Consider the following 16,224-nt stretch of genomic DNA (forward strand, 5'->3'; position numbering starts at 1 on the left):
CAGGCCCTCGGGGCACCAGTAGCAGGATGGGCCTGAGCATCCGCTGGGAGGATGACCCCAGCTATCCCTGTGGAGTTTGGCTTGTACAGCTGTATCTGATTGGACAGGAACAAAGGACTGCACTGCACCAGGGGGTTTGGCATTCAGCAGATATAAGAAATGATCTTCCCAGAGAAAAACCACTACAAGCCGATACTTTCACCAATAGGCTTATGTGACAGTAGTGATCTGTTTGTCCTCCACGGAGGTTGGACATGTTTAAGTTTCAAGAAAAATATTGAATATGCAAGGTGGGTTATTTTTCACATCAGCATTGCAAACATAATGGTGATTAAAATATCTATCTATCTATCTATCTATCTATCTATCTATCTATCTATCTATCTATCTATCTATCTATCTATCTATCTATCTATCTATCTATCTATCTATCTATCTATCTGTCTATCTATGCTATATCTATGTGACTTATTTCAGGCTGGGCTTGAAGGCTTGTGAAAGCCATTACTCCATCCTGGAGGAGATTTCACACCTTGACTCATTTGTAAAAGCCATTAAATCGCAGTCCTTACAAATTATTCTGACACAGTCGCTGATAGCAACAGAGAAATATGAGCACGTTAATCTGGTGATAATTTTTAGGGATGGTCAACTCTTCCCTCAGATGAACTCGCAAAATAGACAGATTTATCGTCAGACACTCCGAAAAAAAAACATGTTGTTCTTTCATAAGTATTTATCCAGAATATAGCTGACAGGTTTCCTCCAAAAATGTGAGAAAACTGGTGAGCTACCGGAGACCTCCTGTGCGTCAAGAGTTTTCTCATGTGATGCGCTGGAGATGCAGGCCGCTGCCAAAGCCGCAGGTCCTGTCTGGAGCCTCAGGATTACAGACCTGTGTGTCTGTCGGTTTGTCTGTCACAGTGCCAAAGTAACCATACAGCCTGTCACACACATGTGCAACCTTTATCAAGAGTATGGCAGCTGATTGCCAATATATCAATTAAAGCCAGTTGTGCTTTCAGAGGAGGCAGTGTTTTCCGTTGGAGATCTGTAGGGTTTACCTAAATTTTCCACAGGAAAACAACTTTTCAAAAAAGATGTCATTGCCTTATGGGATCCAATCAAATAAAACCGTGGAAATGTTATTCCCATACGTATATATTTATCTTCTTATTAACCTATTGTTTAGCCCATATTTTTTACGGTTTTAAGATGGAAACAGTTTCAGGTTTTTCGTGAAGAAACTTTATTCCGATTTAGTCTAGCCTGTTTGTTTACAATCGTCTCACTGCCGGCATTTCTTTTTTTTGTCAATTAAAGATAAATAGGCTATCTTCTTCTTTAAATTCATCGTTTTATATTAAGAAAGGTGTTGGCCAATGACCATCTTTTTTTCGCTAGTTCAGATCACAACTTCCAAAACAAAGGGGCTATAAAAGTAATTCCTTCGTTCGTTAGATTGTTTTAATTCAGCATATTATCTGTGAGAATTTACATTTGGCAGTCAAAATATAGAAATTAAAAAACTAATTAGGCCTACAATAAAAAAGAAGAAAAAAGAAACTTGTTTCCTTCAATCACCGGTGAAAAACGATCTGAACTGATCTCCGTAAAATAGGTAGGAGAATAAGTAGGAGACGTGGGGGGCAGCCCTAAACGCGTGGAAACGGAACTTTCCGTCCTATTCTGCTGTGACAGAAAAATTATAAAAGGTAAAGAAGAAAAAACAGAAAGAAAAAGCGGATCGGGTTTGTAATCATTTGCCAAATTTGTATCGTAACAATGGCAAAGTAGACTTTTAAGCGCAGGTTAATTAGCCTATAAATAATTATAACAAACGGGGGTATCTGTGGTTATATCTTAATGGCAAACCGAATTAAATATACATCAGTTACTGCACACCCATCCATTATTTCTACTTTACCCACATACTCTGTAATATTACACTGAAGAGAGGGAAGTAGGATATTATACAAAAGAAGGCTTCTGAATTAAATGCTTAGATTTCAAATCATCAGGCTACACCACAATTGATTTATTTTTACAGTCTATGTTTTATTTAGGCTATAGACTAAGTATATGAATGTGCCCATTATTCTTGATTAACAACTTGGCCTACTATGTTTGTGTTCGCCTTCTTCCAGGAAGAAAACAGGTGCTACATGTCTTATCATGGACACTTTTAATCCACCCACAGGAAACCGTGGACAGGAGGAGGACCTGAGGAGGCTCCCGTCCTGTGCTCTGGCTCTGTGTAATGAAAACCCCATGATCTTCAGTCCGTGCTGTTCATAATTCAGCCCGAGACCCCGGGTCACGGCCAATCTTGTAGGCTGTTATAAAAATAACAAAAAGCAGCATCAATAAGATTATAGCTGTTAAAGTGATCTCAGAGTTCATCCTGCTTTTTAACTGGTTACATTAGCCCACCTCCCCTAACCCAAATCACTTAGAAATAGGCTAATTCATTACCTCAATAACCTGAGCCAGAAATAGTCAAAGAAAACAAATAGCTGAAGCTAGTGACCCCACAGAAATGTATTCTTCCACGTCAAGGAAACCGTCTTTATTGACCATTTCTAATCTAATGTTAGTTTATCTAACCTGCCAGTTTATATTTGACCTAAAGGTACATGGCATTGACCAAATGATATTTTGGTCAATTATAGAATATTTTGAAAGGCATTTATCTTTAGTTTGAAGAATTTAAAAAAATGAAGTTGGATCCCGATCCCGATAGCTATAACGCTGACAGTTATTAAAGGTGAGGCGCACCTTTTACGCATGCGTCGCCGCCCAGCAGGGCCACTTCACCTCGCCGACGGTCCCTCCTGGTCCGCTCTAAAACACATTTAGGGATTATTTATTTTTAGCTCTGGCGTGTGTCTGCTGCTGTATCTGGGCCGAGCTGATACATCCAGATGGTTTCGCTGAGGTGCGTGTTTACGGATTCCTGGAGTTTGTGAGTAAGGAGGAGCGAGGCTGCACCGGTCTGTCCTTCATTAAGCGCCACTCAGGGCAGAGACGCATTTATCACGACAGACTGAGCTTTCATAACCCGGTGTTCCCGCATGCACACACACACACACACACACACACACACACACACACACACACACACACACACACACACACACACACACACACACACACACACACTGCATTGGTCTCTCCTAGCTACTGTGCCGAGAAAGCCTCTTAATTCAGACTCTCTGTGGCAAATATAAAATCGTTTCAGTGCTTATGTTACACCGCTAAAATGTCTGAATGTGAGCCTGCACCTGTGTGGGTACCTTTTACTCTGTTGCTATGACAACCCGAGTAAGTGCAACGTTATAGAGCACTTCATCCCAAATAAAACTTTTTTTGTAATTATGTTGGCTTATAATACTGTTTCATATAGCTACACAAATTATTTAAATTAAAAACCTAACGGGCGAACAGAAAGTCTTCAACTCTTCATACTGTATAGACCGTTCAGTATCCGTCAAAAAGTTTAGCATAGTGGTATTAGCATTACTGTAATGGCTTTATTGGTTAACTAATTATTTAGGCCTATCCTTAACATAGAATTCATTGCCCTTTATTAAAAACTTTTGGGTTGCAAAGTTGTGGACAACCCTTTAATGTAACAGAGAAACTCTCTAAGCCTACACACTAGTGAGTCATCACGTCATTTTGCATGCCGTTATAAATGTTATTAAGCTTTTAATAAAGGATAATGGGTTTCTTAATTTATAAAAAGCTATTAGCAACACTTAGTCACCTATAAATGTTAATAAAAACATTAATAAAGGCTTCAGTAATAGTGCATAGTTATAATCAAGTCCATTGGAAGGGTCTTCCTGATAAATCAAATAGTGTCATACTGGAGGGTAATTTTCCTCAACCTGACAAATCAATTTCTCTTATTAATGGCTTGTAACTGATCTATACAGTACAATAAATGATTTATTAACCAATAATGGAGTCAGAAAAATCATCTTATGAACAATGGTGCCTCAGAGTGGTCATGGTAGTTCTGTCTTGGATTTGAACTAAGTGCTCCCAATTTCTGAAACTACAGTGAGAGAGCAACACGCAGCATGTGTCGGAGCAGTGAATGTTAGATGATAAATCAACCATATAGAAGAACAATTTCCAAATTCTGATTAACAAAGGCTGCAGGACCTTTCATTGTTAGTATACACTGTCAAACAAGATGGTCTTTTGGTTTGAAGATCACTGGGGGGTTAATTGAGTACCCCAATATGTCACGATATTTCCAGCAGTGAAAATAATGTAATTTTTTTTTTTTTTTTTTTTACTTTTCATGTTTTATGTTCTTGTAGAGCTGTGTGGAAAATAATATTTTCATTCAGTCAAATTATAACCAAAACAACTTTTTAGTTTAGTTTTTGTTTTTTATCGTTGGTTGGCGCAAATCTTTGTCCGTTCTTTTCTGACAGATAAGTAAGCAGCTCATCTTGTGTGTGTTGTGGCTGTGGATCCTGGCTGGCTGCTAACACTCACTGGGCTCCAGTGTGCTCCATGACGCCTCATGCGAGGTCAGACAGAGGACAGCAACACCACTTCCCACTTCCCTTCGAAACCTCAACCCCCTTTCGCTACGGCAGACCAGCTTATACGCTTCCCAGAATGCACCTCTCCAGCCGCTTGACCCCTGGGTCGGCAGCTGCCAATCACATCCTCAGCTGGCTCTACAACTTCTGGACACAGACTCGAGGATGTGAGGGAGGCCTCTGAGAGGAGCCCTGGCTCTGCGTATGGGATCATCTCTGTGCATTCATGGCGGGTAATTAAATTAGCCATCCTTCTCCTATTCTAATGCAAACCTCAGGTTGAATCGCCACCCTGTACGTGAGAGGAAAGGCCTCAGGCGGTGATAGTCAAAGACAGCCAGCTCACATGAAGTACAGAGTTGTACTTCATTCTAACTGGCCGTCTATGTTAGTGTTCATCCGAGGTCAATCTTAATAACTTCTCCATCGACATGCTGTTTGGCAATCACACAGATTGTCAGTGGAAAAGGTGGAAAAGATCTTTGTTTACTCTCTACCGACATGACAGACGTTGCTCATGATAATAACCTCGCTAAATTGCCATATAACCTTTTAAAAGTCTGATTTTATGTCATCAATTGGTGCCTGACTATACTTAATCATTTGATTACAGCTGTGCCATGTGTGCACACTTGGCAAAGCCCGTGTGTGTGACATTTAGTTTTGTGTGTAGACGACAGGATGTAAGGTGTAACAGGGTGTGACAAAGCCTGCTAGACTGACAGTCAGGCAGGAGGATGTAGCGGAGGGAAGGGTGGAAGTGGCTCTTTAGCTCAGGGGGCCGCAGGGTGCGCTGTGAGAGTGCAGGGTCACCTTTATCCATGCTGTTTGTCTGTGCCCAGAGCCAGGAGGTGGCGGGGGGAGACCTGGGACTCCCAACAGGCTGAACTCATTTCCTGTGCAGGGTCATGCCCAGGACAGAGTTGGAGGACAAGGGTTTAGGACCGCAGGGAGCAGCAAGTGGAGTTGGTCATGGTATGGACAGCAAGTTGATGCTATTTTCTGCTATTTCCACTGCTTCTTTCCCTGCGAGTGAAATGCACACTTTTTTTCTGAGTATATAGGATTAAGTCGTAATTTCACACAATGTGCTCATTTTATTAAAGGAAAGGGGCTTTGTTTTGCTTGATGTGGCAGATATTTCAGTGTCTACTTTATCCTGAAAGCTGGACCTCTCGGCACATAAATGAATGTCCCCCTCCCCTCCAGTGTAATTAAGCAAGCCAGCAGCACACAGATGTCTACACAGACTCATAGGAGACTCTGATTCCTCAGCAAATAGCATACCCATAATCCACTACATTTTATGCTCTCTTGATGCAATATTCATATAAACACTGTTACCTGCGGCGGCTCCAAGATCATAGCGCAGACGTTCTTCCTCTTGCCCACATTTCTGGAATGCATTTACTCAGCTGGGTTCATGAATCCAAGAGTGCTCTGCTGCCTCGGGCCACAGAGGACATGCTTGACACGAGATTTGAGGAACATATCCGCGTCCCCTTGTGTGCACATCTTGAAGCCTATACTCCCCTCTCACAGAATTATGAGGTTTTTAATGGTGGTCTGCCAGACAGTTTGATAAATGCTGGCATATAGTACACCTAGGCTGAAGTTTATGGGGATGAATGTACTCAGAGTGTGGGAGGGTAAAAGGTGGCACTGTGGTTGTGATTAACATGACAGTGTGGCCTTTTTTACCCTCCACGCTCTACTGACCGAAACATGTTAATCTAAGTCATGTTACACATAAATGTCATTAGGCCTTATATCTGAGGTCACTAATCATTTTAAACTTAAAGGAGCTCTTCCTCTCTCTCCATGCACGCAGCTATGTCTTTACAATTTGTGTCCAGATCAAGAGGTTTCATTTTGTTCATGACTCTTTTAGAGTCTCTAGGTAAAAAGGGGAATGAGTCTATTATCTGCACATTGGAGTATGAAGAAGGAATTAAAAATGATTTCCTGTTGGTTTGCTTGCTGTAATTATTATGATTATTATTTTTAAATGTCATGAAAACAAGCCTTCAAGCTATTTTAGCTCACAAAGGGCCATCGTCCACATGCCATGGTAACTCCATCTTTCTTGTTGTACAGCCCTTTTCCTTACACTTGGATCTGTAACATGCAATGTGGACACTTTCATATTTCAAAGCTCAAAATGGAATCAAATGGGGCTTATGAGGCCTTTCAGCCCAAATGGACCAAATGTTTACACACTTGTCCATCAGCTGAGCAGCCTGCAGCCTCAGGTATCCAGAGAGATGGTGAGATGAACCCAAACCTGGTAAGTGCACTGTGTTTAGTTGAGGTATGTCGAGATCGGAGATAACATGTCAGTATCAAAAGCCTTTTATCTTACTGCTGAGTCCAACTCTTTCTTGGTTTTGAGTTGCATGGTAAAAAATGAATAACATATCTTCTGCAAAACAAAGAATACTCTTTCTGCTTTTATTTAAGATATTGTTATTGTTTTTATTTTCAAAGACTTTTAACAAAACAAATGTAGGGACTTGATTTGAAGTTTAAAAAACCCCCACAAATCTAAGAGGAATATTGCAGCAATTAAAACTGTATTTTACTGCCTACAAGGAAATGTTTTGACTTTCATGACTATTGTTTGGCTCTTTCCATTATTTCTGAAAGACATTCATTACAACCACAGGAAACCAGCGCCATAGCTGAAAGACAAGAAAATGGGCGAAGTGAACTGCGACTGTTGAGATGTGAGGACGCATTGATAATGTATAGGCCTACAGTAACAACATGACTATTATAGACGTAATCTATTTGATCTCTGCTTTAGTCATAACCAGGATTTCGGGCCTCACCCTGGTAATCAGAAGATTAGTCCACATGATCGAATAACAATTTTGTTTAAATGAATAACCGACGCTAAATGTTCATATTTTTTTAAATATATAGCTTAGTATTATTTACATAACAACCTCTAAAATGTCAAATTTCTCTCTTGAGTTTTAGATCTAATATGTGGACCAAATTGTCACATGTGCTTTGCCTATTTTTCGATGAAAGCCGTCGCATTTTCAACGGGAATGACCCATTCAAAATAATAAGTGATCGAAATATAAATAATAGGCTATTTCGGCATGTAGTCAATTAAATGAATAACCTCAATTAATTTTCGTACTTTGTTCATATCTAATTAAGCTGTTTTCGTAACAATTTGTGTCTAATTTATTCTCCAATTGTCCTTGAGCTCGACTGTCTTTTCCACGGGCGTTGTATTTAATTCACTCTCCCTTTTCTCTCCCTTTTAACGAGTTATTTATAATGATCACGAATGAGTGTTGCACAACAGTTGACTGGTCATTTTTCACATGGTATTTAGCAATTTAAGTTTTCCTTTTTTGCTTTGGCGACGAGGGTCTGCTTAATCCAAGAATAGGCTACAAGAACCCGCTGCAGAATAACGCATCGAAATGAGAAACAGAAAATAAATAGACGAGCTAGAGGTGGAACTGCTCACCGTGCATGTCGACATGTTGAGAGACCCAATGGAAAGGAAGAAAGTCTCAGCATGACAAAGAAAAGAAAATATTTACACCCACTCAGTTACAGAAAATTTAATGGAATAGAGTCAAATAAAATAAAACAAAAACTACACAACTACCCAACAAAACTATAAAAATAAACAACAAATAGACAAATAACAGATTTTCATCGTGGCCTGCAGGAATAAGGTGTGTTTTTTTAGTCGGTCATTTTTTTTGTGCGTTAACTGTTAAGTGCATGTGTGTGTGTGTGTGTGTGTGTGTGTGTGTGTGTGTGTGTGTGTGTGTGTGTGTATGTGTGTGTGTGTGTGTGTGTGCGCGCGCTGTCTGCTTCTCCTGTCCTGCTTGATTTGGTGATTAGGCCCATAATAATATATGAAATAGGAATTAAATGGTTAATTGGAGGGACACAAACCACACGTGATTGAATTTTTGGCGGATTATATCAGATTGCTCGATGCTGTAACAGACAACCCACCCACCACACACACACACACACACACACACACACACACACACACACACACACACACACACACACACACTCTCTCTCTCTCTCTCTCTCTCTCTCTCTCTCTCTCTCACACACACACACACACACACACACACACACCCCAACCCCGGTTTCACGGGTCTTTGTTTCTGATCTATTAAATCCCACCCACTTGACATGAACACAGAAGAAGGAAAAAAAAAAAAAACCTCTCACTCCGGCGCCCACACCACCAGCGCCCAGTCGCTGTTGTCTGTCCTGCCCGCTGGACCCGGAACATGGAGACTGAGAGTTGTTTGCCTTTCTCTTCGCAGTCCAGCAGGAGGACGCCGGAGAACTCCCCGGGGCTGGAGCAGCACGGCGGCTCCGGCTCCTTCCTCTCCTGCGACGAGCTTCAGAAACCCTCGCACCTTCCTCCCCCTCCTCTCCCTCACCGCCTCACCCTGCGCGGGGATGTGTACGCCGCGACCATGGGGAGGTTTGGTGATGCTGCGGCGGACTTTACGCACGGCGCTGCGCCGGCGAACCCGCCCGCCTCTCCGTCCAAGCACAGCAAGTTCCTGGACTCTATAAACCAGGAGCAGAAGGGCACAGGGATAAGCGGCAAGCCGGCGTTTTATGAAAATAACTCGGAAGGTAAGTTAGAAAACATTTACATTTTTCATACTAATTAAAAACTAAGAAAACTAAATAAGTAAAATAAAAGTAGGTGCAACAATACGCTGCCAATGGCAGTGACTTTTTTGAGCGCTATATTCGTCTTTACAACAATGCACCACTGTTTGACAGCACACTGTAGATTTTAAATAAGATAACATAGGCTAGAGACATTAAAAAACAAGTAGGCCTACTATTTTATGCATACATTATTTCCTTGCTGATAAGGATCAATCCTTGAGCTCCAATTATTGAAATAAAACAATGTATGCCATGTTTAGAATAAGCGGTTGCAAAAATAATTTGTGGAAGGGAGGTTTTAAAAGTTAGAGTTAAGTTTATTGAAATGTTAAAACCAAATACATTTCTAATCTAATTAAATTACACAAATCCAGTGGATCACATTTCAAAACATTAACACCATCTTTTGTATTCAGTTTTTTTTTTCTAAATGTGCCAGTGACCCAATAATTACGGGAAAGTGTTCCCTAGATTTTAATGGCAATTCAAAGGAAGCATGCATGCTGCCTTTGCTTTGCTGGTTGTGATAAAAATGTCAACAAGTTTTCTTTGACTTGACAATGCTTGATGTAAAGGGACAGAGGTTAAAGGTCAGCCTGGCAGAAAGCTGGGTGTGTCATTTGGCTTCTATAGTCAGCTCTCAACATTTTAGGCCAATAACATTCGGCTCAATATTATTTATCTCTGCAAGTTGCTTCTTTTGCATCATATGAAAGATTTTGTTGTGTAAAACTAATAGAAATGGACTTGAAGTTTGTAGGCCTGCATAAGCTTAAAGACTGTCAGACGTAATAGCCCATAAATGTCCATCTTGGGAAGAAAAGTAACAACTGTATATGTTGAACCAAAGCCTGAAGAAATGATGTGGTCTTTCTCTTTATTTATTGGTGTTGATGATTCTGCAAAGCAAAAGAGGATATGAGCCCTGATAAGGTCTTTGTGATATCAGTGTCCAGAATAATATACAACAGCTTGATTCATGTTCCTGCCAAAGACAGCCAATAGATTTTTTCCACAGTTAGTTATGATAACGATATCAGTTGTCTGCTTTCAAAGTGAACTTTTATTACTTTTCTTTTAAATAAAGTTTGAAGAATAGAAGGCGCATATGACTTTCCCTTCCATATCTCCCAGAAACACAGTTTCGCTCACTTGTGTTCTCATAATTGTTAGGTGTTAGTTTAATTTACTTTTAAATACTACTGCAATTACGCTGAGCCCTGCAGAGCAAGACAGTTTGTAGATATGTGTATCTCTCCTCTCTATGTTAGTGGTGTTTTAGAGTTTCGCCTCGCACAACTTCAAAAGCAGACATATCTTCCTGTTTTGTCTATGGAAGGATAGAATAGAGATGGTGGGACAGACCAACACATGAAAGAAACACTGCAACCATTTTTACACATTTTGATTTTGTTGTATGCCACATTGTTCTTCACAAAATCATAATACAGAGTTAGGCGTTTTAATTAATGGGTAAATTCATCTTTATGAAACAGTTTAATTCTTGTGATTTTTTAATGTAAAACTTAGATTTAAAAAACAAAACAAAATTATATTTTTAAAGTGACCAGTGCATAAAGAATTATTCTTCTTTTGCGCTTTTGCAGAGTTGTAATGCTTGTATATCTTTGCCATATTTATTATGTTTTTTCTAATGTACTTCATTGCAACATGTTAAGTATGACGGTCTCAGCAGTTAGTTTTTGTTTTAAATTGTATGGCATAGCCACCACCCCACATAAAATGTAGCCACTTACAATAATTTTTTTTACCTTATTCATATTTTGTGATGTAGCCTGAGGAAATATGCCATACACACAACTGCAATTTGTTTCTCCATAAAAGTAAAATGAGATAAAGTAAAATATATTTCTCTAAGCAGCAAAAAAAAAAAAAAAAAAAGATTCAAGGGCATTTCTAATTGTCTGCATTTTTATTATTCATCTGTTATGATAACTATGGCAGATGAAAAACCAGTGACTGTCCTATATCCTGTAATGAAGCTGAGTGGAACATGTTTTATAGATTGAAGTGGTGCTTTGCAGTAATTGAAAAAGTTGATGTAAAGAGCAGTAGGCCTGCAAAGAAGCATCTGAAATATCTGCTGTAAGAGTATAAGAAACTGATCCCCGTGCGGTCACAGCGTGATGTCCCGTACATTTTGAATTTTGCAATTTCTTGTATTTTACACATCTCCAATTTCACTAGAGTGGAGGCAGATCAGATGTGGATGCTTGACAGAGTAAAAGCTACGCTGTGGCCCGCGGCTCCAGTTTGCTATCTCAACGGAGAATATTTTCAGCATGAACTCTGGTGTGAGATTGGATCTAATGGACATGAGGAAATTAATGTTTCAATGAAAAGTGCTCTCTGTTGGGCCACATATTGAATCAGGAGAATAGCAGAGTAGTGTCTCGGCTGCCCCCGGTGAGTGCCTGCAGATAGATGGAGAGTGATTTTGTTTTGGAGCTCAAGGTTAAAACTTAATGAACATGGACAACAACATCCAAACACTGCGGGAGGGAACAGTTCTTTCCATGGTCTGTTAACAGGAAGGAAAAGAAGAATGTCCCTTTACCGCTAAATGTAAAGGTCAGAGTGTATCATTCAAACAATCAAGTACTTTATCATATATACATTTGCCATATACATCAATGCCGTATCCTTGTGGCCTGATTCTTAACGTGATAGCTTTGACTTTCTTATTGCAATACGTTTCCTAGAGTAAATAGGACATGTGTGGAATGTGACCCAAAACTTTTCTTTTCTTTATTTCCAAATGAAATCAAATCTTGTTTTTTTTTATCGTATTGCCTTGTGGGTTAAAGTCAAACATCTGACTGAGAGTTCACTGCCTAAATATGGTTTGTCTGGGCTAATCTAATTAAAACAGTGCCTGGCTGAATTAGTGTTTTGTGTGTGTGCGTGTGGGTGTGTGTTGATTTTCTCAGCAATCACACAGCTCAGCCTCCTTTGGCAGGTTTTGCTTGGGAATTAAATTGAGAGACATAAAAAACAAGCAAGAGATTAATGGTTTTTACCTCAAGGACATAATGTTTGATGTGATACCCTGTTTTATTTCATTTTGTAACAAGATGTAAAGTTACAGTTTACTGGTTTTAACCACGGTGTGCCAGATTCACATATAGGTGGAAATGCTGGTTTAAAGGGGGGTTGTTAATCATTCATTTCTTCAAGTCAGTGCTTGACACCCGAAGACATTTGAGATGACAAATGTTGTGTTGTGTCTCTGCCTCATGCTCCGGATGCTTCGATTTGGCTTCAGAATGTGATGTTTTACCTTGTGAAATGCCACTGAGATGTTTGTGGTGTGTCTTGGGTGCCTGCCCAGTCTCTCTGAAACCTTACAAAATAAATCAGCAAAGAGTAGAAAATAGATGAATAAATAATCATTCTGTTTTAATTTTATTTAATGCCTGTATCATAACCAACATCAACATTTTTTCATTAATATTAGAATTTTCAAGATGGGCAACTATGAGAACCAGACAAACAAAATAAAAAGATTGCACGCAATGTTAAACAAAGATCAGATTTCAATTGTGATTTTTAAATCCTCGTCAGAAGTTTATGAAAACAAAATCTCAAGGTGAATCAGCCACTTAAAATTCATAGAAAGTTGTACGTTGGAGACAAGGTAACAGAAGTCCGCCATCAAATGATAATTTAAATCAGAAGAAAAAATCTAAAATAGCAAACAGCAGTTTGTATATTTGCAAATATATGTGTATTTATGTCATTGTGTATATAAAATATATATGTGTTTGTATGCACCTCTGTATATTTCATTACTTTTCTGTGTGCCCGGCATGTCTCAGTCAGAGAGAAAGGAGCTCCAAAAACCATGGGCTATCCCGGGATGGGCACAGACTGCTGTGGCAAGCTGAAAGAGTCAGCTGGCGGTTTACAGGGGGACTCCATTGCGGACTCCATCGACTTATCAGGCAAGAACAAGAAGCGACGCAATCGCACCACTTTTAGCACCTTTCAGCTGGAGGAGCTGGAGAAAGTGTTTCAGAAGACACACTACCCTGACGTGTATGCCCGAGAACAGCTGGCACTGAGGACCGAGCTCACTGAGGCTCGGGTTCAGGTGTGTGTTAGGGCAACAGATTAACTTTTACACACTCTCATTTTATGAGTACAAACAGAGGAGCGTTTGTGGCCTGAATGAGACCGGTTGTTATCTGAAAATTTCCTCTTCTGCTATATTTTTTGTATTTGTAAGGTTTGGTTCCAGAATCGTAGAGCCAAGTGGAGGAAACGGGAACGCTATGGGAAGATCCACGAGGTGCGCAACCACTTTGCTGCTACATATGATATCTCCCTTCTCCCTCGCCATGATACATACCAGGTGGGCCACCACAGATCTCACATAACCTACATGTTGTAGTGGTAGAAGTATACCTTATTGGTCCTGCTGTGAGAACAAGGACTGATACAAAACTGAAGTAGCTCAATCTGACCTTTTTTTTGATACTGTATCTGAAGTTGGTGTTCATCGCAGAGTTTGAACCACTGTCGTGTTGATTTCATCACATTTATGAATCTTAGGTATCTTTTCCTATATCTCTCCAGATGCAGGGAAACCTATGGCCAGGGGCAGCCTCAGGGGGAGGCGGCGGTTCAGGGGCTGGCTGTGTCCTAGGAGCTGACTCCATCCCGTCGTCCTGCATGAGTCCATACCCTCACCCGCACAGCAACTTGCAGGGCTTCATGGGCATGCCCACCTCCCCCAGCCACCCACACCACCACCACCACCACCACCCATCTCATCATCCAGGGATAAATGGCCTCTACTCGCTCCACAGCTTCCCTGGGGGCCTCGGGTCCCCTTCCATCGAGGGGCCCGAGACTGAATACAAGCCAACCGGTCTGGTGGCGCTGCGGATGAAAGCCAAAGAGCCGGGCAGCATCCTCTCCTGGCCCACATGACCACAACAGTGCCAGCTCTCCATTATGCACTGACTGAGCCAAAGCATATTACATTCCTGACCCATGCACAGTCCCAGATGTACACACCCACCTCAGCATATGACTCAAATATTTCCTCTTAACATTTATGTAAGCCAACTTGGAGATGTTTCACGATTCAGGAGATCTTGGAACAGGAATTTCATGAACAATCGGGGCAACTCGAGCCTCCTGCATGAAACCAAACATATTAATAGGAACTTTCTTCTGAAGTTTCTAATTTTAGTTTAATATCAACATGCTGACAGCAAAGAGGAAAAATTATTTAAGCATGTAAAAAATGTAATTATCATATTAATCTTTGTTTTGTGTCTGATGTGCTTTATAGTGTGACCAGTAATAAAGGCCTCCATCTAAATCATCTGTCTTGTTCAGTAGGAGAGTAGTTTTGGGAAAAGGCATCATGAAAAATGTAACAAAAACAATCTCAGCCGGAATTATTTTAGCCTTGACATGACTGTTTTATAAAACGATAACCGAGAGAGCTTACCAAAAGTCTGTGTCACATTTTTAACTGGGAATGCGGTTGGGAGGCAAAAAAAAAATGCTTCACAGGCTGTGGTTGCCATAAACATAGAGATTTCTGCTGTGCAGGAAGTGAGCTTCTTTGTATTCGGGACATGGAGAGAGAGGCCGTACATGTGCAGCCTACTTGGCTTCACTTCAGGAGCGCCTTCAGGTTGCACCTCATGTATCACGAACAAGTGGCAGGTTCATTAATGAAAAGCTAACTGAGCCACCACACTTGACTTTTGATGATAAAGTAGAGAGCCTCCCACAGACGGCTGGCTTCATAGTGAGGCAGGCATTTTTCATTCACATCTGGCATCAGTGGTAAACCCGACCAACTGAGTAATGAGTTACAGTTTAATAGAAGAAATTGGGGTTACCATAGCCCATTTATAAATGCTTGTGTATTTGTGTGTTGTCTTAAAAGAACAATATGACACAATTGTGTTTCAATGCCATACTTAGTCTCACATTCTCAATGCTTTCTTAATAATTGTTTTCAGGAAATCTCCTTGTTGTGCTTTACCCCAAACAATTTACTTTATTGTCAAGGAAACACCGAATTGCATGGTACCATCCCATCTGGTGTGAGTTACTAAATACCAACATATCCATGTCAGATGTGCACATTTCAATCTGTGTGAGATTGAGAACGCAACTTGAATTGAGAAAAAAGGAGTTGCACTGGTGGACAAAGGCCTCCCAAGCTCCACTCACTCCCCAGGAGTGTACATGGCTTACGGCGGAATATATTGGCTCTCCTTTCCCTTTTGCTTGCTTCACCATGACAGCCATGCTGGGGCGGATTAGCTGCCATTCCCCTAGTCTGTGTCAGGGTTTTGTGTGAGCCACTAACATGTGGTTCCAATAGAAGAATGCACAAACCCATCAGAAACACTTTCCACACCCACAGCTTCAAATTCCAGCCAGGCCCTGGGAGACGGCAGCCCTTACTGCAGTTACATAGTACCCCTGATTAAATCCCAGATTAAGTGGAGAAGATAAGAAGACCTGTCAGTAGGGATAAGGGATTGAGGAGATGGCCATCTTTAGGAAAGCTAAAGAAATAGCAGATGGTGGATCAGGGCTCAATTTTAATATTTATTTTTGGATAGGCAGAAGGTTAATCAGATCTATCTGTCCATAAACAAAAGAGGAAACTCTGCAGCTTAGTGAATTTGATATGTTTACTTTCAAACACTGTCAGGGTAGATGTAGCAAAATAACTCACAATATTATAATTGCAGTAGCCTATTGTTTTCTCCAACTTAAAAATCATCTTAGTTGGCCATCGGTTTGGATTGAGTTGTTGTTTAAATAACAGCAGAGTAGAATAAGCTTTGATCTGTGTTGACTCAGTATATCAGACTAAAAACCCTGTGTGATTTGTCAGAAATAAATGAAAACTGTTGAGTTAAGACTGGCCGATGCTTTGTATGTCAGGGTCACTGGGTGAAGACTGTAACTA

At 40.5% G+C, this 16,224-nt stretch overlaps 1 protein-coding gene across 1 annotated transcript; it reads left to right on the forward strand.

The window, feature by feature from the left end:
- The first annotated feature begins 2,789 nt into the window (after window positions 1–2,789).
- Window positions 2,790–14,604, forward strand: alx3 (ALX homeobox 3). Its single transcript, XM_085781837.1, has 9 exons — window positions 2,790–2,938; window positions 4,452–4,798; window positions 5,470–5,540; window positions 6,428–6,429; window positions 6,721–6,852; window positions 8,888–9,209; window positions 13,091–13,365; window positions 13,501–13,626; window positions 13,851–14,604. Exons 2-9 carry the CDS (start codon window positions 4,770–4,772, stop codon window positions 14,205–14,207), a joined length of 1,314 nt encoding a protein of 437 aa, XP_085637963.1. The 5' UTR covers window positions 2,790–2,938; window positions 4,452–4,769; the 3' UTR covers window positions 14,208–14,604.
- Window positions 14,605–16,224: the final 1,620 nt, after the last annotated feature.

This window comes from Trachurus japonicus, chromosome 7 (genome assembly GCF_045865225.1).
Source record: "Trachurus japonicus isolate A0001 chromosome 7, Traja_1.0".
Classification (NCBI taxonomy): domain Eukaryota; kingdom Metazoa; phylum Chordata; class Actinopteri; order Carangiformes; family Carangidae; genus Trachurus; species Trachurus japonicus.

Excerpts from the sequence above, each read along its gene's own strand:
- alx3 (XM_085781837.1), top strand. The coding sequence starts at position 4,770 with ATGGGATCATCTCTGTGCATTCATGGCGG. Across the intron at positions 6,853-8,887 it reads GTGAGATGAACCCAAACCTG|TCCAGCAGGAGGACGCCGGA; the intron begins GTAAGTGCACTG and ends TTCTCTTCGCAG. Across the intron at positions 13,366-13,500 it reads TCACTGAGGCTCGGGTTCAG|GTTTGGTTCCAGAATCGTAG; the intron begins GTGTGTGTTAGG and ends TGTATTTGTAAG.